Raw genomic sequence first — 25,251 nt, 5'->3', positions numbered from 1 at the left:
ACTTTTTAAAGTGATACAAAATCGGGACAGAATGGGTTGTGTCTGTTTTTTGAATAGCCAGAGTTTCTTTATAGTTTTTGGATCAAAGTAGTCACGGATTAGGTTGAGTCAATTTTGAATCTCTTCTTTTAAATGTTTGGAATGAAGGTTTATTTATACAACAGATTTCATTTGGAAATGATGTTTCACCAAGTTACAACCCATCTGATTATTCAAAGTTTACATTCTATCATAAGCTTGGGGAATGGGAGATAAGATTACCGTCCACTAATTAATTTCTACCTTTATCTATCAACATACATAATCATCTGTACCTGATTGAAAATGGCTGTTTATGGATGTCTGCGGCATCTGAACCTGTGGTTGACGAAAATGGCTGTTCATTTGTTCCATGCCACGTGTAGGTTGCTGCATCTAAATTTTTTTTTAAATATTAAATTCATAAAGAGAAATAAAAAAAACCCAAAAGAAACCAATATTTCTTTTCTTATCTTTAGCCTTAATATATCTGATAGATTAAACCCATACTGAGCAATGCTAAAACCCTTTGTCGTAATTTTCAGGAAAGCTTCACCTGTTGAAGTTGTTGATAGTGGCTGTTTATCTGTTCCATGCCTCTGGCTGGCTGCTGTGGCAGCTGAGCTGTGGCTGCTACAGTTGTGGTTGTTGCAGGTTCCAGGCCCCTGACTTGGGACTGTTGCTGTTGCTGCGACTGTGATGGTCCAGAGTTCGAGGCCTGATTCACCTAGATAGATATATGGATGGATGGATGGTTGATAGATAAATAGATACATTTTTTCAAATTTTGTAATCTAAATTTTTCAAAAATCCTCTAAATCTTATGGAAAAAATCTTTGAATGCTATTGTAATGTTTTACAAATAATCTTTTGTTATTCATTCTATGTGCCTATAGATAGAAAGATAGATTAATAGGTAGATATGTATGTATATATATAGATATATAGAAAGAAAGATAGATAGATAGCTGGACATTCAGACAGACAGACAAAAATATCTTTACCTGTGGTGTAGGTTTCTGAACAACGCCCACGGGCCTCTGGACAATCTGTGGAGGGCTGGCTATCTGCAGGGGATCCCAGGAATCCTTGTGACCACCCTTGCCATGCCACTTAGGCTTCATCTTCAGGTAGGCCTACAAATACAGGTTTCGTTAGTTTTAACTTACAGTTACAGATTTTTAGCCCCCTTATTTTACAGGGTTGGGGGAAGTAATTAGAATATTGCCTACCAATAAGTTTTGTATCAATTTACAGGGTATTTTTTTTAACACAAAGTGCTGCTTGACGGGGCCTATAACACCGGGACAACCCATACACACCCATTACTTAATATAACCTAACCTAAACTGAGGAAATATACAAACAAACGAAAAACCATCCCCAAAAAATTTATTTCATAATAAAAAAAAGGGGGGGGGGCGGGGGTATTGCTCACCAGGTTACTTTTTGTGACAGAACTAAATTTACCTGATATTCTTCTTCGGTTTCACTGGTTGAATAAACATTCTTCTGACTTTTCTTTCCTTTCTTATCTCCACCACCTAAATTTCACATTATAAGAAATATCAATAGATTTATATTACGTGGATATTAAGCAGATTCTCACATATTCTGAATGTAAAATGTTTCTCCCATCTGGCTCATAATACATAGATGCCCCCCCCCCCTCATTTCTAAATTAGCAATTGACGACACAAATTCCCCTTTCATAATATCTTATTTTACATCCATTGAAAAGCCCAAAAATTATGGATGGAAATAGGGTGGAAGTAAACAAAACAACAGTAGTAATAAATTAAGAATAAAATAGGGAAATAATCACGAAACCTTTCACATATCAACGTACTAATAATGTATTGATATTTATTTTTGTAGCTGATTTACAGACCGTAAATTATGTTTTAGATGCTTATTGGTATAGAGAATCTTCTTGAATAGCATCCGAGAAAATCAAATTTAATTCATAAAAGCTGGCTAGACCCATTTACAAAGTAAATTATGGAGTATCTGTGCTACTAAGAATTTTAATTATTGAAGGAAAGTCTTTATTTGTAAGGTAGTTGCGCTATCGAAATAAAATTCCTACCTATAGGTCCCAAGTTAAACTCCTTCATCTCTGGCTCTGTATCTGTTGTCGACATAATAGGAGCCCGCAAATGTTTGCCGCGGGGCTTGAACAGGTCATCATCCGACTCCTTGTAGCCCCGGGGACGGATTGACGACGTGGAATGACGCTTGGCACGATCTCCTAAAATAATATTTATTATTTATTTATTACTTTGTCTGGCACACATTTTTTTAATCACGAAACCTTGCAACATACCTTTTTTAAATCACGCAGCATTACCAGGGACAAGGGAAGGCTATTCTGGCAAACAATGCTTTAGAGCTGATTTCATAGATTTCCAGTTAAAACTAGATGATGAGATTATGCAACTTTTGGCAGAATTTGATAAGAATCTCAAGCATTATTATATTAGTTTTTGCTCACTTTACTACAAGCCATGCAAAAATGATAGTCAGAGATTAGTTTCATGTTCAATTTTGAGATGAACGAGTTGAGTAATGCTTTTTACATATTTTATATATTTTATCTAAATCATAGACTACTCGTAAATTATATGTTTAATAGTGAATAAAATTTATTGAAAATCCCAAAGAGTGGATAGCTGCAATATTTTCAAAAATATTTAAGATTGTTTAGATATTTATCTCATCTAAAAATTTTACATAAAAAAAGTTTTTACGACACCTATCAATAAAATTCTGAACTACATAACTATTCTTTTCCAAATCCTAAATTTTATAATATATGTTGTGGTTTAATTTGGTATTTCTTGACAACTTCTTGCCTCTAATTGTGAAACAAGTTGGAGGGAAGTGGCGAAATGGGTAATGTAAATTAGAAGCTTCCCTGAAATCATGATTTAATATGTAACTGCAATACTAAAAACAACCAATCTTCTCCGAATATTAACATTTACAAACTTTTCACAGAATTTAAAATATGGGGAATTTCCCCCATAGTGCCTTGTAGAGCACAGAATCCCCACTTTCCCGACCATTAATTTAAAACAAATTGTAAACGACCAAAGGGGAGGGAGTCTTGGTATAGCATTAAAGAAACCAAAAGATATAATTCAAATAAGGAGGGGGATCAGTGCTTGATAGGCAACTTTGTGGTAAGGCACCAATATATGTTTTTTATGATTTATATTAAATTAAGTTGATCGTCAAATAGAATTTAGTTCTTTATGTTTCTAGGTCACTTATTTTTTAAAAGCGAAGCTTTTCTATAATGAGGGTCGGTCCGTAAGTCCGTCCGTACGTCCATCCGTTACAGTTAGCTTTTCTCGTTAATCTAAAAAGGTTAGGATTGTCCTTTCGATTTCAAACTTTATATGCTAATTCCTATAGCAGTTAGGTACAAATTCGAAAGCGCAGCAACTCTATAATCATTACTAGAAAGTCCGTACGTCTATTTAAAAGAAGCTTTTCTATAATTAGGGTCGGTCCATAAGTCCGTCCGTACGTCCATCCGTTACAGTTAGCTTTTTTCGTTAATCTAAAAAGGTTAGGATTGTCCTTTCGATTTCAAACTTCACATGCTAATTCCTATAGCAGTTAGGTACAAATTGATAAGCGCAGCAACTCTATAATCATTACTAGAAAGTCCGTACTTCTATTTAAAACAAGCTGATTTTTTACTTTTTTTTACAACAAATCTTTATATGTTCAAATTATCCTAGTCATCTGATTTTTTTAATACTGATTCCTATTACAACAAGGTATAGTGTTATAAGCGAAGCTTCTCTATAACTAGTCTTAAAAACGTTAGTATGTCCTTAAACAGTAACATGTATTTGATAAGTTTTGCAACAAATTTACTTACAATTTTGCATAGACATATGTTCAGTTTATTCAGTTCTGTCACTCTATAAGTGTAAATGTTCGATTTTCTTCCAATTCAGAGCTTTGCTTTTATAGATGTTGTCATCCTTGTTTTAATAGGTAATGAGCAAAGGATTTTATTTTTGAGCTTTAAAGTAAGATGTTTTTAAGTTATTGAATTAATTTGAAACTTTTACTTTAACTTGCTCTAAAGGGTTAATTAGGAAGTGTTTGAAAATGAGCCAAAGTAAAAATTTGTCAAAATATTTTGTTTTTCGTCTTTAAACAGTTACAAATTTTATGGGTAGGAAAAATATTTAAAGATATTATTTTTAGGAAGTATTTAAAAATGTTTTTTTAATCTCCCTACTGTGTTATTTTTTTTTAATCGGTCTGCTAATAACATTAATAATCAGGGTTCGGCAGCCGCGCCTCAGCCTCACTTTTAAACCTGCTTGTGAGCAGAAAAAAAAATTTCAGAAAGAAGGATTGTCTGCTAAAGAGCAGTTTTATACATCCAGCTGAATATTATAGTATTAAAATGACGATTTCACTGAGGCTTACACGCGGCTTACGTGCGGCTGCCGATCCCTGTTAATAATCTACAAACATTTGATAAGGTTTAGTGAATTTAGATTAGCGAATTTTTACTCAGACATAATTACTACAAGCCCCTTTTAATAATAGTTGAATCATCAATAATATTATACACTCATAAAGGTTTCGTGATTAGATTGCGTGATTTTAATAGACTTTTTGGTCAGAGAATACTTCCCTTGTCCCTGAGCATTACATTCAAATGAAACCATATTCTTAAATATATATGTTTTTAGCTCTTATAGGAGTTTTATTAATTTCTAATACACTTGGTTTAAACAGACAAATGTACAGATACAAACTATAATTATAGAGTAGGTACGCTACTTTACCCAAATGTCCAATTTGTGAGCCAATAGGAGGTTTATTAGTTGTAAAAATATTTAGTTCAAAAGACAAACGTACAAGTACAAAAACTAGTTACAGAGTAGCTACGCAACTTTACCTAAATGTCCATTTTGTGAGCCAATAGGAGGTTTGTTATTTGTGAAAATACTGGGTTCAAAAAGGTTTTCACTGCTAGCATAGGGACGGAAAGCACTACCAGGTCCTAAAAATTAAAAAAAAAATGCTTTTAAATGGAAAAAAAATTATAAGGTAAAACAATCCTTTCCAAAACAAGATTGTTATTTTAAGAGCCCTTTTTACAATTTTAAAATAAAGAATGACCTACTAAGAAAGGTTCCTTAGAAAAGGGGGTAGCTGTGTTAAGTGCTATTGGAAAATGTGGATAAATGTCACTGCTTTTGGGCTACCTATTCTATTGACGTCATTGTAGAGGATAAGAGAAAGAGAAGGGGGGGAAAACCTACAAAAGAGATGGGGTACAGGGTATTTCCTGACGACAATTGAATAGGTAGGCCAAAAGCAGTGACATCTATCCCCATTTTGCTAGGGCTATCTCATCTGTTAGGATTAGGTTACCAAAAGATAGCTTTTTTGCACTTACCTCCAAGTCTAGGGGAGAGCTGAGGGTCTTGTCCATGTCCTGAGTGACGGCTAGGCATAGTCACAACTATGGGCATACTAGGTATACCTAAATATAAAGATAGATTGATAACAGATGACAACTTTGACTATAGTGTTATTTTGTCATAATTATTAGTTGAAAATTTGGGTGGGACACTAATTTTAGACTTACCAATGAGAGGAAGTACTTATAAAACTTTGAATAACAGTGTGATTTACACCCCAATTTCCTAGCCCTTCCTGTTTATGTTCATCTATCTCAATTGAAAGGCATTCATCTATACCTGACATAGGAACAGCCAGCCTGCTGTTCTCAGGTATAATTGGCTGCTGTCGGCCAACTTCAATAAGGCTGCGCCTCTGGCTTGGAGCTTGACTAACTGAAACCTGAAACATTAAATGGATATCAACCTTGTAAAAGTATCATTATTAAGAAAAAATCTATATCAATAATGAAATTTGGTTCTTTGTAATTAATATCTCCAAAAAATGTTATCAAATATTATCATATCGATACTATTTCAGCCTTGCCCACTTTCATGACATTCAGTCTGCATAAACACCATTGAAAATGAATTTTGTCAAAGTTGATTAGGCAAAATTTATTTTTAAATTTAAGTCTTTAAATTGTTTTTAGCTATTTTTTATGCTCCATTCCTTCTCTAGAATGGAAAGCTCCCTAAAATTAAGAATGAAGCCTAAATGAACAATTACCTTTTCACCAAATGGATTTACGCCATCATTGGAATAAACAGCGGTTACATTGAAAGAATCCTCCCTAAATAATTAAACTTTGTATAATGATTTTTTTAAAAGAAAAAAGATGATTTGTTAGGTAGATATTAAGATGAATAGCCATCTAGATAGATAGATAAATAATAGGATATATAGCTAGCTTGATTTGTAGATCTAGATAAATGGTAGATATATAATTTGATGGTAGAAAATTAAAAAGAAATTGGTAGTTAAATGGTAGATGGATGACAGATAGATAGATAGAAAGCAAGATAAATATTTAGGAAGATAATTAGAAAGATTTGTAGCTAGAGACGCAGATAGATAGAAAGCAAGTTAGAGAAAGATATCTAGAATAATATAAGATAAAAGTTATACCTGGGAGGTACTTCTGGTTGAACAGTCTGGAAAACCTCTGGCTTCTGATTAGAATTTCCCTGTTAAAAAAATAAGAACATTAGAGATTAGGAAGCACTTTTGTTAAACTAATATATATCAATTGTCCCCTCAAAAGTAGTTTTTTTTATAACCTGAGCCCTGTTAATTAATGTTGATGATGAATCTAACCTGTGGCAGAGGTGGTACAGGTGGTAGAGGGGAAGCAGGACAGCTGGACAGCATATCCAAGTCAGGGTTGGACAGCTGGCTGTGCAGGGACATGCTGCTGTCTGGTGTTGTGATCATGTTCGTGGAGGTCATTACACTCTCTGGAGAGGTCACTATACCAGCTGTTTTATACTGAATGGAAAAGAGATTTGTTAATTATAAACATAGATTAGTTATGTGGGAGACTGATAAATTCATTTATAACTAATTTATAAACAAAATAATGAACCAATTGTTGAAACATTTAATGCAATAATTGATAAATCAATTGATGAACTAATTATTAAACCGACAAATGAACCAACAGATGAACCAATTGATCAACTAATTGATCAACCAATTGATCAACCAATTGATCAACCAATTTTATCAATCAATTGATCAACCTATTGATCAACAAATCGATCAAGAAAATCCTCTAAAACCTGTACTTCATCCTGGCTGGAAGTTGGAAGGTGCTTGGATACATTCAGATATGGAGTGATAGGGGCCCAACCAGGAACATCTATAACAGTCTCAATGGTTCTCACACTTGTGGGTACATGGGTATTCTGTTGTTTCACTTCAACCTACATAAAATAAAACATCATTGGATTAATTTACAAATAAAAACTTTAAATCCATTTATATATGTATATTAATCTCAATCAGAACATTTTAAATGTGCATAAAGTTAAAATCCCTCAAACAATATTTCTTTTTATCAAGATATAATTTATTCTAGCAATTAATTTCTAAATCTGTTATTTTATTTCTAACAAACATTCTCCCATACAATCAATTCTGTTAGAACATTGATTACTTTAATAAATATATTTTAATATCAACAATTACCTTGCATTCATAGCAATCTTCCTCCATGGTATCTTCATCACTGGAACCACTACCCTCCTCAAATTTCTCCTCTTCTTCTCCTAAAATCAAATCATGATCTACTTCTTCAAATATTCAGAGAGAAATCATGGGCCTCATTATATATTCATAAGATCCCTTTTTAGATAATAAACTTTGAAATTAAACAGCGCTAAGTTTAATATGTATGTATATAAGAATGCTAATTTGGTAAAACCTACCTGAAAATGGAATGTTGAATGGATTGGAATCATAATTTTCATTTGCCTCTAGATATGTGGCCAAATCTTGGTGACTCTTTCCTCTTCCCCCCTGCTACCACAGAATGGTAATAAAAGAGTTAGGTAAGTATCAATTAAACATACAAAAACTAAATATTTTGCTTCAACTTTATGTTATAAGCATTAGATTTACATACTTATTAAGAGGCATTGGTTTAATATCAAGCTTATGAGGTAAACAATAATTTTTACATTCAATCATTTGATTACATTCAGTTCCTGACTAAGGCTCTTATTGGGCATGAGTGATTCAGCATCACTGCTTGACCAATCAGAAGTGTTCAGCTGCTGTACATCTACAATGTTTCTATCCAACAGAGTCTCAGGACACTGAGGCTTTCTTCCCTAAACATGAGTCAATATCAATCATAATCATCCTTTTAAAAGATGATTTAATCAGAAAACTTTATGCATTGTATAAATATGTTAATTATTTACTTAAATCATAAAGTATCATTGTTTAACATTAGTTCTTTACATATAAATATAAACTTGCATACCCAGGTTATATCCTGATGAATGTGTTTAAAATGAACAAATATGAAACTTAATGGTTAAGGCCAAATTTCTTAACAAAAAGAATTACAGAAAATAGATATTATTTCGACTAAATTTAAACTATATGCGCACATAAAGTGTGAATCGAATCCACTTACCCAATAACTTGTAAAATAGAAATGATATTGGAAAATTTACCACTAATATTAAATCTAATAATATCAGGGATGAATATACTTATCAAATATTGATACACATAACCATTGTACCTTGAAAGAGCTTTTTGTTTACACCTTTTAACAAAAATATATTTGTAAAAATTAGTTAGAGAAGAAACTTCTTTACCCAAAAAGTATTTCTGGATAGTTTCTGCTGATCCTTGTATTAGTCGTGACACAGGCTTTTGTTAGTCATGACACAGGCTTTGTTACTCCTGAGAACTTTTTTTCAGTTTTGTGCGATTGCATTCTTCATTTTCCAAATGCAACAAGCATTCAACAAATATGCATCTAAGCCAAAAGTAAGAGAAACCTCAGTAGAAAGGCTGAATAATATTCAAAAGCCCCTGATGTACATTTGTCAGGAAGATCAATTTAATTACACCAAGGCAAAACAAATTGGATATGAATCAAACTCTGGCTATCTCTCTGGATTTCTTAATGGAACTAAAACCCCAACTTGGATTGCCCATTCAAGAGGTTATGAAAATGGGACTGAACTGCTAGAAAATCTATACGAACATGATTACAATGATCTTGATATTGTTCAGTATGATAGAAGTCATAATGCATCAAAGGTGTTCCTATTGCCTTATGGATTCTGTATGAAAGTTGAAAATGTTACATTGAATAATTCAGCACAATTTAATTCAAAGAAAACTTTAAAGCTTTTAATTCTTGATCCCTACCAAAGCACAAAGTTTAGAGCAGAGCAAATACTTGGCAAATCCATCCAACTGAAAGGACATGAAAAAACTGGTTTGTATGAATTCAGTTGGCACAAAGTATCCTACATTCTATTTGATGAAACAATAAAGGATGGAGATGATTGCACTGATTATGACAAAATAGGATACAGCTATGGAGAATGTGTTGAGAAGGCAGTAGAAGTCAAACTTCTGGATTTGTATGGTTGCATACCATTCTGGTTTCCAGGAAATACGACAAAGTGTAGTACAGGTTTAAAAGAGAAAAATGACAGTGCAGTTAATTTGTCAGTAAGACTAAACTCCAACTTGGATTTACAAACAAATTGCACACCACCTTGCAAGAATTTAAGGATTTCTCTTGATTTGATATCAAAGACTTCAAACTATCCCAAACATGCTGTTCTGAACATCTTGCATGATCAAGAAGTAATCAAGCACAAACTGATGCTTAGCTATGATGCCTTCACTCTGATTGTTGAGCTAGGTATGTAGAAATCTTATTTACCAATTTTTCAGCAAATCCTGATAAAGATCATCTCAATTTGTATGTTGTAACGGATCTAGCTGACCGCTAAACTAATAAGGTTTTCCTTTTTAGTAAAGTGTCTGATATGTCAAGCGAATGTTCAACATTTATGTTTGAGGATGCTATCATCCTCACTAAAAACTAAAATTAAAAGGTCTGAGTTGACTTCCCACTCTTCCTTTGCTTAATTACCCATAAAGGCCTCTAAGGATGTAGCAGCAACTCATTAAAATTTTAAAAAATCTCTTTCATAATTAACTTTTGAGTTGCTGCTGATTTATTGACTTCTGTCTGTACCAAAAAACATATTAATAATTAAAACATGAAAATTTACTTTTTTTGCTGTTTAGGAAGTGCACTAGGCCTGTGGTTGGGGATGTCAGCAATTGGGCTCCTGGATGTTATCATAGAATATTCTACAAGAGCTAAAATGATTTTTGACAACTCTAAAAGAAATTCCTAAAACTAACCTAAACATTATCTGGTGATCATAGAAAGGTTATTATCGAGAACAGCTTCGAATTGACTATTAGTTAAATTAAGTTTCCAGATTGTTTTCATAACAAGGTAACAGCATTTGAAAGTTTAATTTAAACAATGCCACAAAGGTATAATTTTTCTGCTCATCAAGACTTAGTTTAAAAAGGTAAAATATTATTAGTTACACAATGCTAAGCTTCAGATTATCAATATTAAATGTAAAATGGTCCCTTTTTGACATAGTATTCATGATGTAATTTTAGCTGAGGATTTTCAATGACTACATAATTATAGTATCTAACATTGATGATTACAGTTTCAATATTGTAAAATTAATTCTCTTAAAAGTTAAATCAATACAGTTAGTAAAAATCTTGTAGATGTTTTTTCAACACCTTTTTAACTTTATCTTCTTGTTCATTGTATTTTATAATTATGTATTAGCATTTAAAGAGTATTATGTATCATTTATGTAGGTATGTATGTTTCTGTCTAAGAAGTTTTTTTTAATCGTATGATTTATATGATAAAAGCTGACAATTAAGTCCAAAATTTAATGTTTGTTTTAAACAATTTAATTATGTTTCTTCAAGCTTTTTTATAGTTATTTATTAGATATTGTTAATTTTTAACAACGATGCCCAATTTTTGAGATTTGAGTTATTGATTTATCATTAATGTAAAATTTTTTTAGTTAATTAGAAATTATATACACCCTATTGTAACTTTATTGTTCCCAAAGTTTTGAGGAAAAAAATATTTTTCCTTCTTTGGCTTGTAAACTTCAGATACGATTAGTAAATATTGATGGGTTGGTAATCTATCATTTATTGTTCATATCCCATAAGTATCCTGATGTAAGTGAAAAAGAAGTTACTAACTTATTAAGATTTTGACTCTTTTTTAGAGGCTTACCTGAAAAACTTGACTTTCCCTGGGTTGACAAACCATCACCTCTCCCTCACTTTCCAGTTTAATGTCACCACCCTGTAAAAAAAGCTTTTAGTAAATTTTAAAATTATTTTTTGTTTATTTAAAACATTATATTCACATTTATTACTACTCAAAATACGTTTTTTTCATAACTGATAATAAATTGGCCAAATTTTTATAAAAACAGAAAACATAATGGGACAATTTTAGTGAACTTTTACTTATTATTTAGATAAACAAGTACTATACCATTGGTTTTAAAAGGCGTATTTTTAGATTGTTTCAATTGTCAATTCGGTATGCTATGATATATCCTTTAAAAATATTTTTACAAGAAATTTAAATATTTTTCAATAACTTATAAATGTTATGCTTACCCTCAAAAGTTCTTTGGCAATTTCCTCTTGTCTTCTTCTGATTTCTTCTTCTTGCCTCTTCAAATTTAAAGCCTCCTCTCTTAATCTATCCTGAAATTTTAGAGATATGAAGTATGAAACAAAAATAACAATACCCATTAGTATTAAAACACAGAAATATTAAACATTTTGATATCATTAATTGTCCTATATGTAAAATATTTTTAAAATGATAATTTTAAGGGTAATCCTTAAAAAAATATATTAATCTTTAATAGCAGCCGAGAAAAAAAAACATTTACCTCTTATCAGTTATCAACATATATCAAGTGAATATTAGAGAAGATTTCTAATAACAACGTTATACCATAATTTGATATATTTGACAAAAATTTTAAATTGATATATCTATTTGATGTTTGATTATGTATGTGTTAAAGTTTCTTTTTTAATAAAATTTTAAAATACTTATTTTGTCAAATTAATTGTCTAGACCTAAAAAACTGAATAAAATATAAGGAATTATATACAAGATATCTAATCTAGATAAATCATTAGGGTTCGTCTTAGCTATACTAAAAAAAAATCATGTATCGGTGGGAACAAAACTGGAATATTTTTTAATTTAAAAATTACAAAAACGATCCATGACTTATCATTAGGCTACAAACTGGTTTTAATCCAGCGGAAATAAATCGAATTGGAAGGGATAAAAGTGTACCTGTCTTCTCCTCTCTCTGACCAGTTGTTCCTCTCGGAGTTTCAGCATTTTTTCTTGTTGTTCTAGCAACTCTTTTTCAGCTCGTACTTGTTTCAACCTGTCTTGCTGTCTGTCACGAATCATATCCTCCTAAAAAAGGGTAGAATGTCTTTCTGCCTGTACTAATTTTATTTATATCAAAGCTTAATCTGAAGATTGTGAAAATTGTTTTAGATATTTTGAACTAACCAAAGAAAACTTACAAATAATGACCTTTAGAAAAAAACGGACCTTTCCCTTAAAGTTCTTATCGAGATTTGAACCGCAGACCCTGTTTTGGAAAAAAATAAAATAGGGGGGGAGGTATTTTTTCCTTTTCCTAACCCCTGAGAGAGAGCAAAATCCTCTGAGACATCATAACCCTGCGGGACTACCATATTACCAATATAACCTAGCATAACCAAACCTAAAGTCATAAACAAACGAAAAACTACACCCTACATTATCTCCATTAAATGTAAAAATTAGATAAATGGAGAAAGTCACTCAAAAATCAGACATGTGACGTCACAAAAATGAGCGATTGTCCATCTCTTTTTTAGGGGTTTTCTTTCCCACCTCTCCTCTCATTTCCCTCATTTTTCTGACGTCACATGTCTAATTTTTGAGTGACTTTCGTCATTTACAAAATTAGTGACTTTCAGGGAAAGAGCCAGTATGACCAACCTGTTTCAATAATTTCATCTTTTCCTCCTGAATTTGTTTGAGCATCTCCTCTTGTCTGAGTAGTAGGGTCTCCTCTTGACGTATCAAATTCAGTTTCTCTTGGCGAATTTTCGCCTCTTCCAATAGTTGCTCTTCGCGCAGCTTCTCCTAAATTAGTTTAAATTAGAGTTAAAACCCAATAAAGTCCATAAGGTAGCTGGACAAAAAAAAGCCACGTGACGTCATAAAGATGAGAGAGATGAGAGAAGAAATGGGAAAGAAAATCCATAACAAAAAGATGAATAATCCTTCATTTTTATTACGTCACATGGCTACTCCATTATACAAAAGAATACGTCCAACTGATAAATTCTATAACGATAAGAAGTCGAACCTCTACTTCAATTGCAGCTGTATTAGGAAAAAATAATAAAAAAATTGGTTCTCATTCTTTTCATGGGTTAACCTCCCCCCAAAGGATGGCGAGATCCTTTCTTACAAACAGGCAGTTAAACATCCTGTTACATTTACATAAGAATTGTATAAAACTTTCTTATAAGAAAATATCTATTTAAATTTGTTAATACCATATTTATTTAGTAGTGAAGCTACTAAATAATTCCAAACTTTCATCGTTTTGTCTGAAACGTTCTGTAGAAACAAAAAGTTCTTCAACTATTTAAGATTGCATTTTTTTAAAGTGGAAATTACAACTGTCATAAGTAGGATTTATAGAATAGAAATAATTGAAGTCTACTAGATAAATAAAGACCTCGAAAATGTTCTGCTAAAAGTTCTGACCAAGAAGCCTCGATTTATTCACATAAATTTATTTCTTTTACTCGCTTCTTAAGGATGTTGTAATCCTTGTTAAATATACAGCTGACCTTTAATTTAGTAAGATGAATTTCAAAAACAAAAATAAATGTGTTTCAATTAGGTAAAGTAAATAGCACTAGATTCAGGCGGGGAGGGGACATTGGACTGTAAATTATACTAGTACCTATTGTTTTATAAAAGAGTTCTTTGACTCGTTAGCTTATAAACTTTGAGGATTTTTATTAATGTTTGATTGGTTTGTAATCTAACAGAAAGGGATTTTTATCTTTCAATAATTGGGAATAAACATCAATTTATCATCCAGAGGCTTAATCCTGTATATCCCTGAGTAAATCTAATCTACACCAGGGATCTAAATGGATAAGACAATAGCCGATAAATTGATGTACATTGTACATAATGATACTCAAAACTAAACCTCTTTAGATTACAATTATTGGTTGAAACTTGAAACATTTGGACACTCAACTTAATAAACTAACCAGTCAAAATGCAATAAAAGTCCCCAAAGTGTTTAGCCACCGAATAAGAAAACATTATCATAAAACTTTGGGAACTAGTGTAACAAACAGCCCAATGTCCCCTCCCTCCCCGACCCTACAAACATGTATATATTATACCTGTTGTCTCAACCTATCTTGTATAAGTTTTTCATGTGGACTCATGGAGTTTTGTCTCAATTTTTCCGCCCTCAATCTTTCCATCTCCTGTTTCCTGATATCCATGGCCTTAGATTTGGCCATCATCTCCTCTTCCTGTAACAAGATCATTATTATTATTATTATATAATTTATTGGGTTTTAAAGGATGCGATATCAATTCATTGTTATAAATAGATTATCAAATAAATAAAATCATAGATAAAAATCGATTGATATGTATAAAAGATAGGACCAAAAAATGGTCAGACGATAAGGAAAGTAAATCACATGAAGCAATTGAATTAAGAAAATCATAAATACAATTTAAAATTACACAATTAGTTTAATTGCTTCGTCTATAGCGTTCTCTACGATGAGAAAGCCAGACAATCCCTTCATGGAGATAAATAAGTACCATTTCATGATCTATTAGTTAGGGCTTACCCTTAAAGTTCCTTCGAATCACAAAATCCCTCACCGTTGTGTTTAAGAGATATTAAATAAGGATTTTTTACTTATGCCCAATCCCTGCAGAGTTTTTACCTGCAGTGCCCTAACCATGCGGAACTATCTATCTAGAAGCCAATTTAACCAAACCTATCCTAACCAAAATAAAGAGGGGGTTTGATGCTTAAAAATTATGTAATTTTCTTTATCACCTTTAGAGATGTATATAAATTTAAAGTGCATTGCTTTATCCCTTAAAATGCTTGCTTAAACACCAAGGATAACTGGTAAAGTAACAACCAAAAGACAACCAACAACTTAGTACCCATATCTAGAAGTCTTTATCTGCATGCTTAAAATAGGGTACATAGCAGATCTACGACTAGCAACAATACATTCATCCTACTGTCATAAACACAGTTTTATTGTCAAATTACCACCTGCATATTTAGAGGGCATGACAAAAATATAGTTATTGTCATATTCACAGTTTTGCTGTCAATTATACACCTACATTTTTAAAATCATTAATAGGCTAAGACATTCCTCTTACTCTAAATATACAGGGTGCGCCACATAAAACCGGACTTTTTTAAAACGGTCATAACGTCAAAACTACTTGACCAATCAGGACGTTTGACCCCACTATAAAAAGCTTAGGTAATGAACTTTTAGCACAAAAAAAATCTTTGGTCGAAGATGGGCTTGTAATCCGAGCTGGCCGCGCTTATGTTCAACAAGGCAGATTCGAAATGCGCTGGTGATATAATCTGGATTCTCGACTAGGGCCCACTAAATCGGACCTCAGCCCATCTGTAGATGAGTTAGAGTTATGTAACTTGCTGGGGATACTGTTAGATACATAAATAAGACACTAGAAAAGACTAGAGCTCTCTATCTAAAATGGCTTAGCTGTAATACTTCGGCAAAGTGAAACGTGGTAGATTTAGAGATGTCAAAAACGTTAAAAATCGTGTAAAATCGTGAAAATCGTGGAGCTACTTTGAAGCATGCACCAATAGACGTGCTCATACCACAAAGACCTCCCTCATTGCCACTATCAAGGAGAACTTCGCCAGCTTGGACAGGTACATTTTGACCTGGCATTGCCTGCGGTTGAGGAGGCGGGTAGAGGCGTTGATTGATGATGGCGGCGATTTTATTCAATGATCTAATAGTCATATACCTAGTTTGCTTCCCAGTTTTTAAAATTTAACAAAATCTTTTAAATTGACGATTTTATGTTAATTTGTTTACAATTTAGAAAAAGTCCGGTTTTATGTGGCGCACCCTGTATATGTCATTCGTCTGACATGACATATTTACCTGTTTTTGATACTGCTCCTGTCTTTCTCTCTGCAACTGTTCTTGCTTTTTCTTTTCTTCTTCTAGCCGCAACTGTTCAAGCCTAAAATGATTTTGTTTTCACTTGTTTTTAAAATAACTAGAAAGTAAGGGGGTTAGGTCACTTTTTCCACTTTGCCTAAACCCTACCAGGCCTATATCTGCGGTGCCCAATATAATCTAACCTAACCAAAAAATAACACGAAAATCTACCGACTTTACCCACCCTTTTATAATAATTTTTTTTTCAAAATATGAAAGAGGGGATTCGAACAAGCACTTTGATTTTAACCTACCGAAGCTACTCTATAAGTAAATATGTCTGTCCTTCTGTCCGCCAGTCTGTAATGTTAGTTTTGCCCTTTAAAGCTTGCAGTTGCAGTTCCATATTGGCTAATATTTTGGCATTTTAATAGTTTTACAATGGGGTTAGGTGTAACTGTAGGGGTTAAAAAACTACCCGCTCTTATTTCCACATTTTTTCTATAATGATGGGGGTTCAGTGGTCGGTAGTCACTTGAGGGAAAGCATCTTTACACCAGTTAATCTATTTTCATTATGCCAATAAGCATACATTAAATTCAGTTTAAATACTTTTATGGATGCTATGACAATTTACGAACTTATACAGCTGTGGTTACGCTATAGTTTACCTAATTTGTTCTTGTTGCCTTCTTCTCTCCTCCTCCAATCTGATCTGATCTTCTTGGATCTGTTAACAGGTATTATACCTTAATCTCATATGCAACAAAAAGACCTTCAACTCCCAGAGTGGGAGGTGGCATTAGACTGTATTACACTGGTACACAATGTTTAATAGCAAGTAATATCGTGGGTTTGTTTAAAAACTTTATAACTTTTGTTGAATTATTATTGGTTGTTTTCAAACTAGTAGTGTCCAAACTTTTCAACCAACAATTTTTATCTGCACATGGAGTAGTTTTGTTTATCATCATTATATATTTTTTGTTTATTTTCTTACCCCTTTAGATCATTCATTTATCCCCCAATTATGATAATTATGACAAAATAACCCCTTTTGTAGTTTTGAATTATTTGTACAAAAGTACGGACAATGTTACTTTGTACAATCATACCATTGACCCATCTATCACAGGAATCTTAAGGGAAAAGACAATGAAAGAAAAATTGAAGTCCATCACCAATGATGATTATGCACATTACTTATTTGGAATAAAAGTACCCAAAGTTTTTAAAAGCCATCGAAAAAGAGAGCGTGTTTATAAGACTTTGGGAACCAATATATTTAATTTAAACTTTAATGTCCCACCTCCTCCATGTTAAATAAATGTGGAAGCTCAGATTAAAAAAATGTATACTTTAATTCTATAAGATCTATTGACCTCCCATTTACTTATCCATTTTATGATAATATCAAGGTATTTGGGGGGAGGGGGGGGGGGCTAGGTTTAGGTTCACTTGAAGATTAAGATATTTTGCCTGTTTTAATCTTTCAATTTCAAGCCTTCGAATTTCTTCTCTTTCTTCCTCTTGCTTCAATTGCTCCTCTCTAAAAATAATTATATAATTAACAACAGCAATCTATAATACAAAGTAGAACGATGTCTGTCTGTCTGTCTGTCCGTCTGTCTGTCTTTCCGTCCGTCTGTCTGTCTGTCTGTCTGTCTGTCCGTCCGTCCCTTAAGATCTCGGTAACCACTAAACCGATCGGAGTCTACTCTTCAGGGAATATACCTACTGGTCCTGTGGTGGTTTTAGGCTATTTTCTTGGGGGGTGGGACACCCCCAACCCCCCCCCCAAAAAAAAATTTATCACCTCTAGGGGCAAAGCCCCTAGAGGCTAGGGGCGAAGCCGCTAGTTCTTATAATAAAGTAACAGGATGTTTGTCTGTTTGTACCGAAGGATCTCGTTATTCGCTGAACCAATCGGGTTCTCCTTAATAGGGTAGCTTTGCACACGTCCCGGTAAGGTTTATAACTATTTTGGGTTAGGGTACCACCACCCACCCCAGAGAAATATAAAACTATGCCACCAATGAAAGGAGGAAGTGGGTGAGGGGGTGATGAAAAGAAAGTACCTCAAAAAAATTTAAAATTCGATTTTGTAAACGACGTATTTTATGAACGACGAAATTAGTGAATTATTTGTAACCAATATTATAGGTTTATTGGTTATTTTATACCCATAAATAAATATGATCATATTTATTAATAGAATATTTTTCCATACCAATATTATAAAAAAAAAAGACAAAATGTATATATAAAAACACATATTAGGCTAATTAATGCTTTGTGAAGTTAGAAAAAGATTTGAATGAAAAAAAACTGTTCAATGAATAATAAATTAATAATAAAAATAGTAAAATTTATTCAAGTTTTGTTCGTCTGGGCCTACAGTCCCACAGAGGGCAACAAAACTGGAATCATCTTTTTATAACTGGAATCATTTTTTTTATTTTACAATATGCGGAAAGCTGTTTATAATATGATGCGATAAATAACAATTCTATTGGTCTAAGCCGAAAAAATAATTGAAGTTAAAAATTAATGAAGTCCGCTTTGTTATTTCATATTGCAGCCACACAGACAATCTTATTTGGAAACTACTGTTTTGTAGGTCCCAAGGGCCATCTGAGAAATGATTGTACCTGAGCTGTTCCAGTTTCTTTTGATCCGCCAGAATTTGTCCCCTTACTTCATCCTCGCGTTGCTTTTGTTCCCTAAAACAAACAAACAAAAATGTCAAAAAAGGATTCCCAAAAATAAATTCTTGGTGCTTTCCTTTAAAGTGTCTATCGAGCACTGAACGCCCTCCAATCTTATAGTAGTTTGAAAATAAAGAGGTGGGATATTCAGAGACGTCCAAACTTTTTAATAAAAAAATCAGAGGTTTCAAAGATTGAGGAGGGTTAAACTACACAACACTGTAACCCCCCCCCCCCCCCCCCGGCCCCTTGTACGTCTCTGGTAAAGTTTTTCATTTGTTTATTGATTACTTTAGGTGAGGTGCAACAGTAGCGGTTTGCATATTATGGCGGCTCTCGGACCCAATTTCCGGGGCTCGGCAGCCGCGACTGAGCCTTAGGTTTAAACCCATTTAGATACTTTGAAAAATTATTTTAGAAAAAATGTATTGCCAGATTTTGGTCAGGTTTAGACTTCCAGCTGTTATTTTTTAATAGTAAAAGGATGATTTCCCTGAGGCTTACAGACGGCTGGCGCGCTGCTGCCGAGCCCTGCCTATTACCCAAGTGTATATGTGTATATTTAGAAAATAATGAACAATAGTTTTTTTTCAAACATTTTTCAACCTAGTTGTGACCAGGGAGGGATGGGACATTGGACTGTTTATTACACAATTACCCAAAGTCTTATAATAACGTTTTCTTAATCCCTAGCTTAACAACCTTGTAACTTTTACTGAATTTTGATTGGTTAGTTCATTTAGTTGAGTATTGAAAAGTTTAAACCACCGAATGTAATCTACAGAAGGGGTAATTTTGTGTATCATCATTGGGGATGTACATCAATTTATATGCTATTGTCTTATCCCCATAGTTCTCTGAGTTGTGACACACAAATTTTAAAGAAAAATAAGGATGCATTCATAGAAGGAAATTATTTCCGAGTAAACGAGGACAATCTGTCAATAGTAGCGCAACATTAACAAATATAAATATTAGGGTTGGGCCGGATATCCGGTTTGGCCGGTAAATCGGCTGGATATCTGGCCATTTTCAATATCCGGCCGGATACTGGATATTTAAACTATCCGGTTACAGGATATCCGGCTGATTTTTTACGCCGGATATCCGGTTATCCGGTATCCGGCCAAAAAAGTATCTGGCCCAACCCTAATAAATATTATTATTCTTAAGTTATTAATATGTAGATTTTATAAAACATAAAAGTTGACCAAAGAACAACCCTACTTCTGTCTAATTTTTAAAACTTTACAAAGTGGGTTACAAGGCAGGTATAAGGTATAACAAAAAAATGAAATAAATCTTAAATAGTATTTGGGGGGCTAATGGAGAGGTCGTCAAATTTACTATATGTTGTCCCCACACGATAGCTGAAAACCACGTATAAACTAAGCTGTTTTAAGGCAAGCCATTTTGGAGGTCCTTTGGGCCATGCAAATGACAAATGAGTAAACATTACAAAACTTTTGAAAACTGCTAGAAAAGTTAAACCTTTATTTTTAGAAAAAAAAAATTAACTATGTATATATTATATATTTACGCATTTGAAAGTGTGAGATTGACATTTTTTCATTAAAGGTAATTATTTTTGTTAGTTTTCAATTAAAACAACGAAAATTTAAGCTAGCGAATACCGGTTTTTTGAATAGTTTAGTTAATATTCTACAATATTATAACGTTTTTGTGTACATTGAAAAAAAAGCTTGTCATAAAAGGAAATATACCCAAGATTTATTCAAAACCTTACTACTTTATGTAACAAAATAAAAAATAAATATTTTGTTTTTTTCTAAACAACATTTTATTTCACAGCTGATATTTTTTCAAAATAAGAAAATTGTATTTTTGGTAATCTGCCAAGTAGTCTAGTTTACCCAGGGAGGGAGGAGATATGGGACTGTAAATTATACTGGTACCCAAAGTTTTGTAAACACATTCTTTTATTCTTATTTGTTGGCTTATTTAATACTAACAGCTTCGCCCCTAGAGGCCTCTAGGGGCACTTGAGGAAGGTAGAGTTTAATCCCAAATATATTTTTTTTTGGGGGGGAAGGGTTAAATTTTTTTGTGGGGCGATTTCTCTTGGGAGGGTGGTGGTACCCTCCCCAAAAATAGTTAAAAACCTGCCCGGGACCTATGTGAAGCTACCATGTTAAGGAGATCCGATCGGTTCAGCAGTTAGCGAGATCCTTCGGTGCAAACAAACAAACATACAAACATACAAACAAACAAACAGACAGACATTGTTCTACTTTGTATTATAGATTGATTGGTTGCGGCAAACTAGCTGTGTCCAATCTAATAATTAGATTTTAACTAATAATTAAAATCTATTTTAGGGGTAATTTTGTTATTAAGAAAGATGACAACATCCATAGAAGCAAAGCTCTGAAACTGTAGGACAAAAGGGCATTAACACTTATATTTTTAGAACTTGATTATAGAGTTGCTTCGCTTTTAATATTGTACTTTGTTGTCCCAGGATTCAGTATACCATAGACCAGATCAATCGGATAATAAGATCATATAAAAATTTGTTGTTAAAAAATTGAAAAATCAACATGTTGAAAATGGACGTACAGACATTTTGGTAACGATTATAGAGTTGCTTCGCTTTCTAAATTGTACATACAACTACTACAGGGATCACCATGCAAAATTTGAAATCGAAAGGAAAATTATAACGTGCCTAAATTAACGAAAAACCTATCCGTCACGGACGGACGTACGGACCGACCCTAATTATAGAAAAGCTTCGCTTTTAAAAAGACTGACAATACACTACTGATATAATTAAATCTAAGAATACAAAAGTTTATTCATATATTGTAATGAATTCATGAAAATTATTTAAATATTTCAGAAGGAAATTTAAGACATTTTTACATTCTTACGGTTATTGACTCTAGGGGCGTGGTGACGCTTCGGGCACAAGTCCTCTCCACGTCACCTTTGAACATACTCTGCATTTTAAATTGCAATGTAACGAGCCCAATCGCCTAGGTTATCAACACCCATGAGACAACCAACCCTTTGATTGCACGACCTTTGTATGAGAAGTCCAAACTGTGCATGGCAATAAGTTGCGCATGTTTTGGGCCAAGGCATTCCTCCCACTCTAACTTTGTATGTCGTGCATAACAAATAGAAGAAGTAGGAACCAATTTTAACGTCTTTAGTTATGACGCGGTGTCTGACCGAGATTCGAATCTATCACCTTCCCGACGACGAGCGGATGCGCTACATTCTTAAGGCTAAATAATGTATGATTTTTATCAATTGTAGTAGCGAAGCTACTCTTAAAATAGGATAGTTTTTTCGACAAGCTTTTATATGTTTGTCAGTAAAAGTAAAAAAATGTATTTCACTTTAAAAGCATATATATACATTTCATATTCTCGTAAATTAACAAAAAACTAATTTGTAAGGCATTGGTAAAAAGAAACATTTTAACTTTTATTTCTTAATCTTTTTTTAAAAATCAAATTTGAATTGGTAACCTCTGGACCAATATGGCTATTCTTCTAAGGGAAGCATCTTTTAGTCCCGGGAAGATTTTATCCTCCCTAAATGGTGCCTAATAGGTAGTAAGGAAAATAGAATTGATTATTTCACTGGTGGAAAAGGTTCAGGCAATCAAAACATCTTGTTGTGAGACATTTACTTTGGTTCTTGCATATATTTATAAGTATATTGATTCATTTATTCTATTATAAAAATAGTAAGCGTTTTGTTCTGAAGGTTTAGATCTCAAAAACAATTGAGCTGATTATGGTGGTCATTTTTAGGCAAGCTTAAATATTTCATGTTATGGTTTAAGGCTAATTAATTTTCTGAATATATCTTTTTATAGTTTTAAACTATTTTTCCAGCCCCTAAATCCTAGGAGCGTAGCCGCTAGTTTTTACATGTTTCATCTAATATTTTAACAATTACAAAAAATATAACTTACACTATAATTTGTCTACCCATATTAACATTTTACTTGAATGAATCACTGTCTTTTATAATCACAAACTAACAGTTTTTTTTTCTTAAGGAAAAATTCATTTTAAATGTTTGGGATGTCTTTGCTTACTAAAAGCTTGCCTATAAAGATTGCATATATACATATAGGTATGTATATTATAAATATATACATATACATATTATCCTTAGAAAGGAATAAGTTTTCTTAAAATAATTTAATTTCGTTTGATAATATTTTGAAATTTTCTAGGCTTGGTTAGGTTATAATAAGTACAAGGTACCCTAGAAGGGTAAGGGCACCCCGTAGGGGTTAGACAAAAGGTATTTTAAATAAGTAATAAGGGATAAGACAATGGACGATGAAATTGATAAAAATCTCATAAGAAAAAGTTACCATTCTTTACATCTTAATTCTTAAATGTAAGTGTTTATAAAACTTTGGGTACCATTAAAATTTACAGTCCAATGTCCCCTTCCTCCCAGATGATTTTATGTAGGATTTGTCCGTCTAAAAGTCATTACAAGATAATTTAGAAAATTATATATCTTATAATTTTACTAGTGGCTTCGCCCCTAGCCTCTACGGGCTTTGCCCCAAAAGGTTTTATCAAACTAATTTTTCGTGTTTTAGATTTTAAAGAAAATTTGAAGGAAAAAAAATTTGGAGGGGGGGGTAATTTTCATTTTTTTTGGGGGGGGGTATTTTTAATTTTTTTTGGGGGGGTTATGGGTGTCCCACCCCCCAAGAAAATAGTTATAAACCTTCCCGGGATCTATGAGAAGCTACCCTGTAAAGGAGAACCCGATCGGTTCAGCGGTTAGCGAGATCCTTCGCTACAAACAAACAAACAGACAGACAAACAAACATCGTTCTACTTTGTATTATAGATATAAATCTCAATCGGCCCTGTTCTAGTTTGTTTTAGAGAATCTTTGTCACCTATCCCAAGTTTCTTAAAGGCGATAGATAAAAATTGCCCTATATTCGATCTTTGTCTATAACTTGGGAACAATTTTATAAGATAAAATTAGGTAAAACAATATATGCATATAATTTATATTCTAAATCTTAGATTTATTATTTTAAGACGATTTTAAAGTTTAAATTAAAACTTATTTATTTTGGAAAGGTTCCAATTTTTTAATGCTATGAGTAAAATTGTAAAAATGTGTGTCTGTCTGTCTGTCAGTACGCCTGTGTGCATGTGTGTGTGTATGTGTGTGTGTGTATGTGTGTGTTTGTGTGTGTGTGTGAGTGTGTGTGTGTGTGTGTATGTGTGTGTGTGAATGTCCTGACTAAGTAATTGATTTTATGTTAAATATAGGCATTTCAGTTTTACGCTAGTTTAAGGACATAGAATGTTTTAGAACAATTTATATGCTTATATGCTTTATGTACAAAATATGCCATGAAAATTTATTTGAGTCTTTTTAGTAGCGAAGCTACTCTATAATTCACTTTGTCCGTCCGTCAGTCAGTCCGTCCGTCAGTCAGTCAGTCCGTAACGCTATGGGGGAAATGGGATTTACTCAGCTCCTATAAAAGATAGAATGCTGAAATTTTTTGACAACATTCCCATTATTAAGGAGCACAATTGACTCTATAAAACATCATTTGCGGTCGGACCGATTTTTAGCAGGTTTTAGGCTATTTTTATATTTTTCACATTTTTCTCCATATCTTCAGTGTTTATGGTCCGATTTTCAAAATTTTTTCAGTTACAGATATCAAAATTAAATTTCCTGTCGTTTAAAGAAACAATCATGAAGGCCAGACTGCCTTTTTAGCAGGTTTTAGGCTATTTTTTATATTTTTCACATTTTTCTCCATATCTTCAGTGTATGGTCCGATTTTCAAAAATTTTTCTTTTATAGATATCAAAATTAAATTTCCCGTCTTTTAAAGAAGACAACCATGACGGCCAGACTGCCTTTTCAGCAGGTTTTATGCTGTTTTTTTATATTTTTAACATTTTTCTCCATATCTTCAGTGTTTATAGTCCGATTTTCAAAATTTTTTCAGTTGTAGATATCAAAATTAAATTTCCCGTCATTAAAGGAAATAACCATGACGGCCAGACTGCCCTTTTGGCAGGTTTTAGGCTATTTATAAACATATTTAACACTTTTTTTTCCATATCTTCAGTGCATATGGTCCGATTTTCCAAATTTTTAAAGTTTTTAAGGATTTAAAAATTAAATTTTTTGTGGTTTTAAGAAAACAACCATGGCGGCCAGACTG

At 32.8% G+C, this 25,251-nt stretch overlaps 1 protein-coding gene across 2 annotated transcripts in view; it reads right to left on the bottom strand.

Annotated features, from left to right (window-relative positions):
* Positions 1–25,251, bottom strand: part of LOC145306043 (uncharacterized) — a 125,629-nt gene that overhangs the window by 39,085 nt on the left and 61,293 nt on the right. The window contains exons 36-59 of one of the 2 annotated variants that reach the window (XM_080147972.1): positions 18,984–19,055; positions 17,812–17,881; positions 17,004–17,062; positions 16,333–16,414; positions 14,539–14,673; positions 13,100–13,246; positions 12,395–12,523; positions 11,695–11,784; positions 11,300–11,371; positions 8,174–8,297; positions 7,893–7,988; positions 7,654–7,733; positions 7,245–7,388; positions 6,781–6,951; positions 6,592–6,650; positions 6,193–6,256; positions 5,763–5,865; positions 5,459–5,545; positions 4,955–5,059; positions 2,108–2,269; positions 1,489–1,562; positions 1,023–1,154; positions 575–745; positions 315–414 (exon numbers count right to left, since the gene is read on the bottom strand). In XM_080147972.1, the coding sequence (XP_080004098.1) occupies positions 315–414; positions 575–745; positions 1,023–1,154; positions 1,489–1,562; positions 2,108–2,269; positions 4,955–5,059; positions 5,459–5,545; positions 5,763–5,865; positions 6,193–6,256; positions 6,592–6,650; positions 6,781–6,951; positions 7,245–7,388; positions 7,654–7,733; positions 7,893–7,988; positions 8,174–8,297; positions 11,300–11,371; positions 11,695–11,784; positions 12,395–12,523; positions 13,100–13,246; positions 14,539–14,673; positions 16,333–16,414; positions 17,004–17,062; positions 17,812–17,881; positions 18,984–19,055 (2,528 nt within the window). The remainder of the gene's footprint in view (positions 1–314; positions 415–574; positions 746–1,022; positions 1,155–1,488; positions 1,563–2,107; positions 2,270–4,954; positions 5,060–5,458; positions 5,546–5,762; positions 5,866–6,192; positions 6,257–6,591; positions 6,651–6,780; positions 6,952–7,244; positions 7,389–7,653; positions 7,734–7,892; positions 7,989–8,173; positions 8,298–11,299; positions 11,372–11,694; positions 11,785–12,394; positions 12,524–13,099; positions 13,247–14,538; positions 14,674–16,332; positions 16,415–17,003; positions 17,063–17,811; positions 17,882–18,983; positions 19,056–25,251) is intronic. The other variant, XM_080147974.1, reaches the window with a different exon arrangement.

Source organism: Acartia tonsa, chromosome 14, assembly GCF_053477335.1.
Source record: "Acartia tonsa isolate MP-2025a chromosome 14, ASM5347733v1, whole genome shotgun sequence".
In the NCBI taxonomy this organism is placed as follows: Eukaryota; Metazoa; Arthropoda; class Copepoda; order Calanoida; family Acartiidae; genus Acartia; species Acartia tonsa.
The sequence above is the reverse complement of the archived record's forward strand: the minus strand, read 5'-3'. Positions and strand labels throughout refer to the sequence as shown.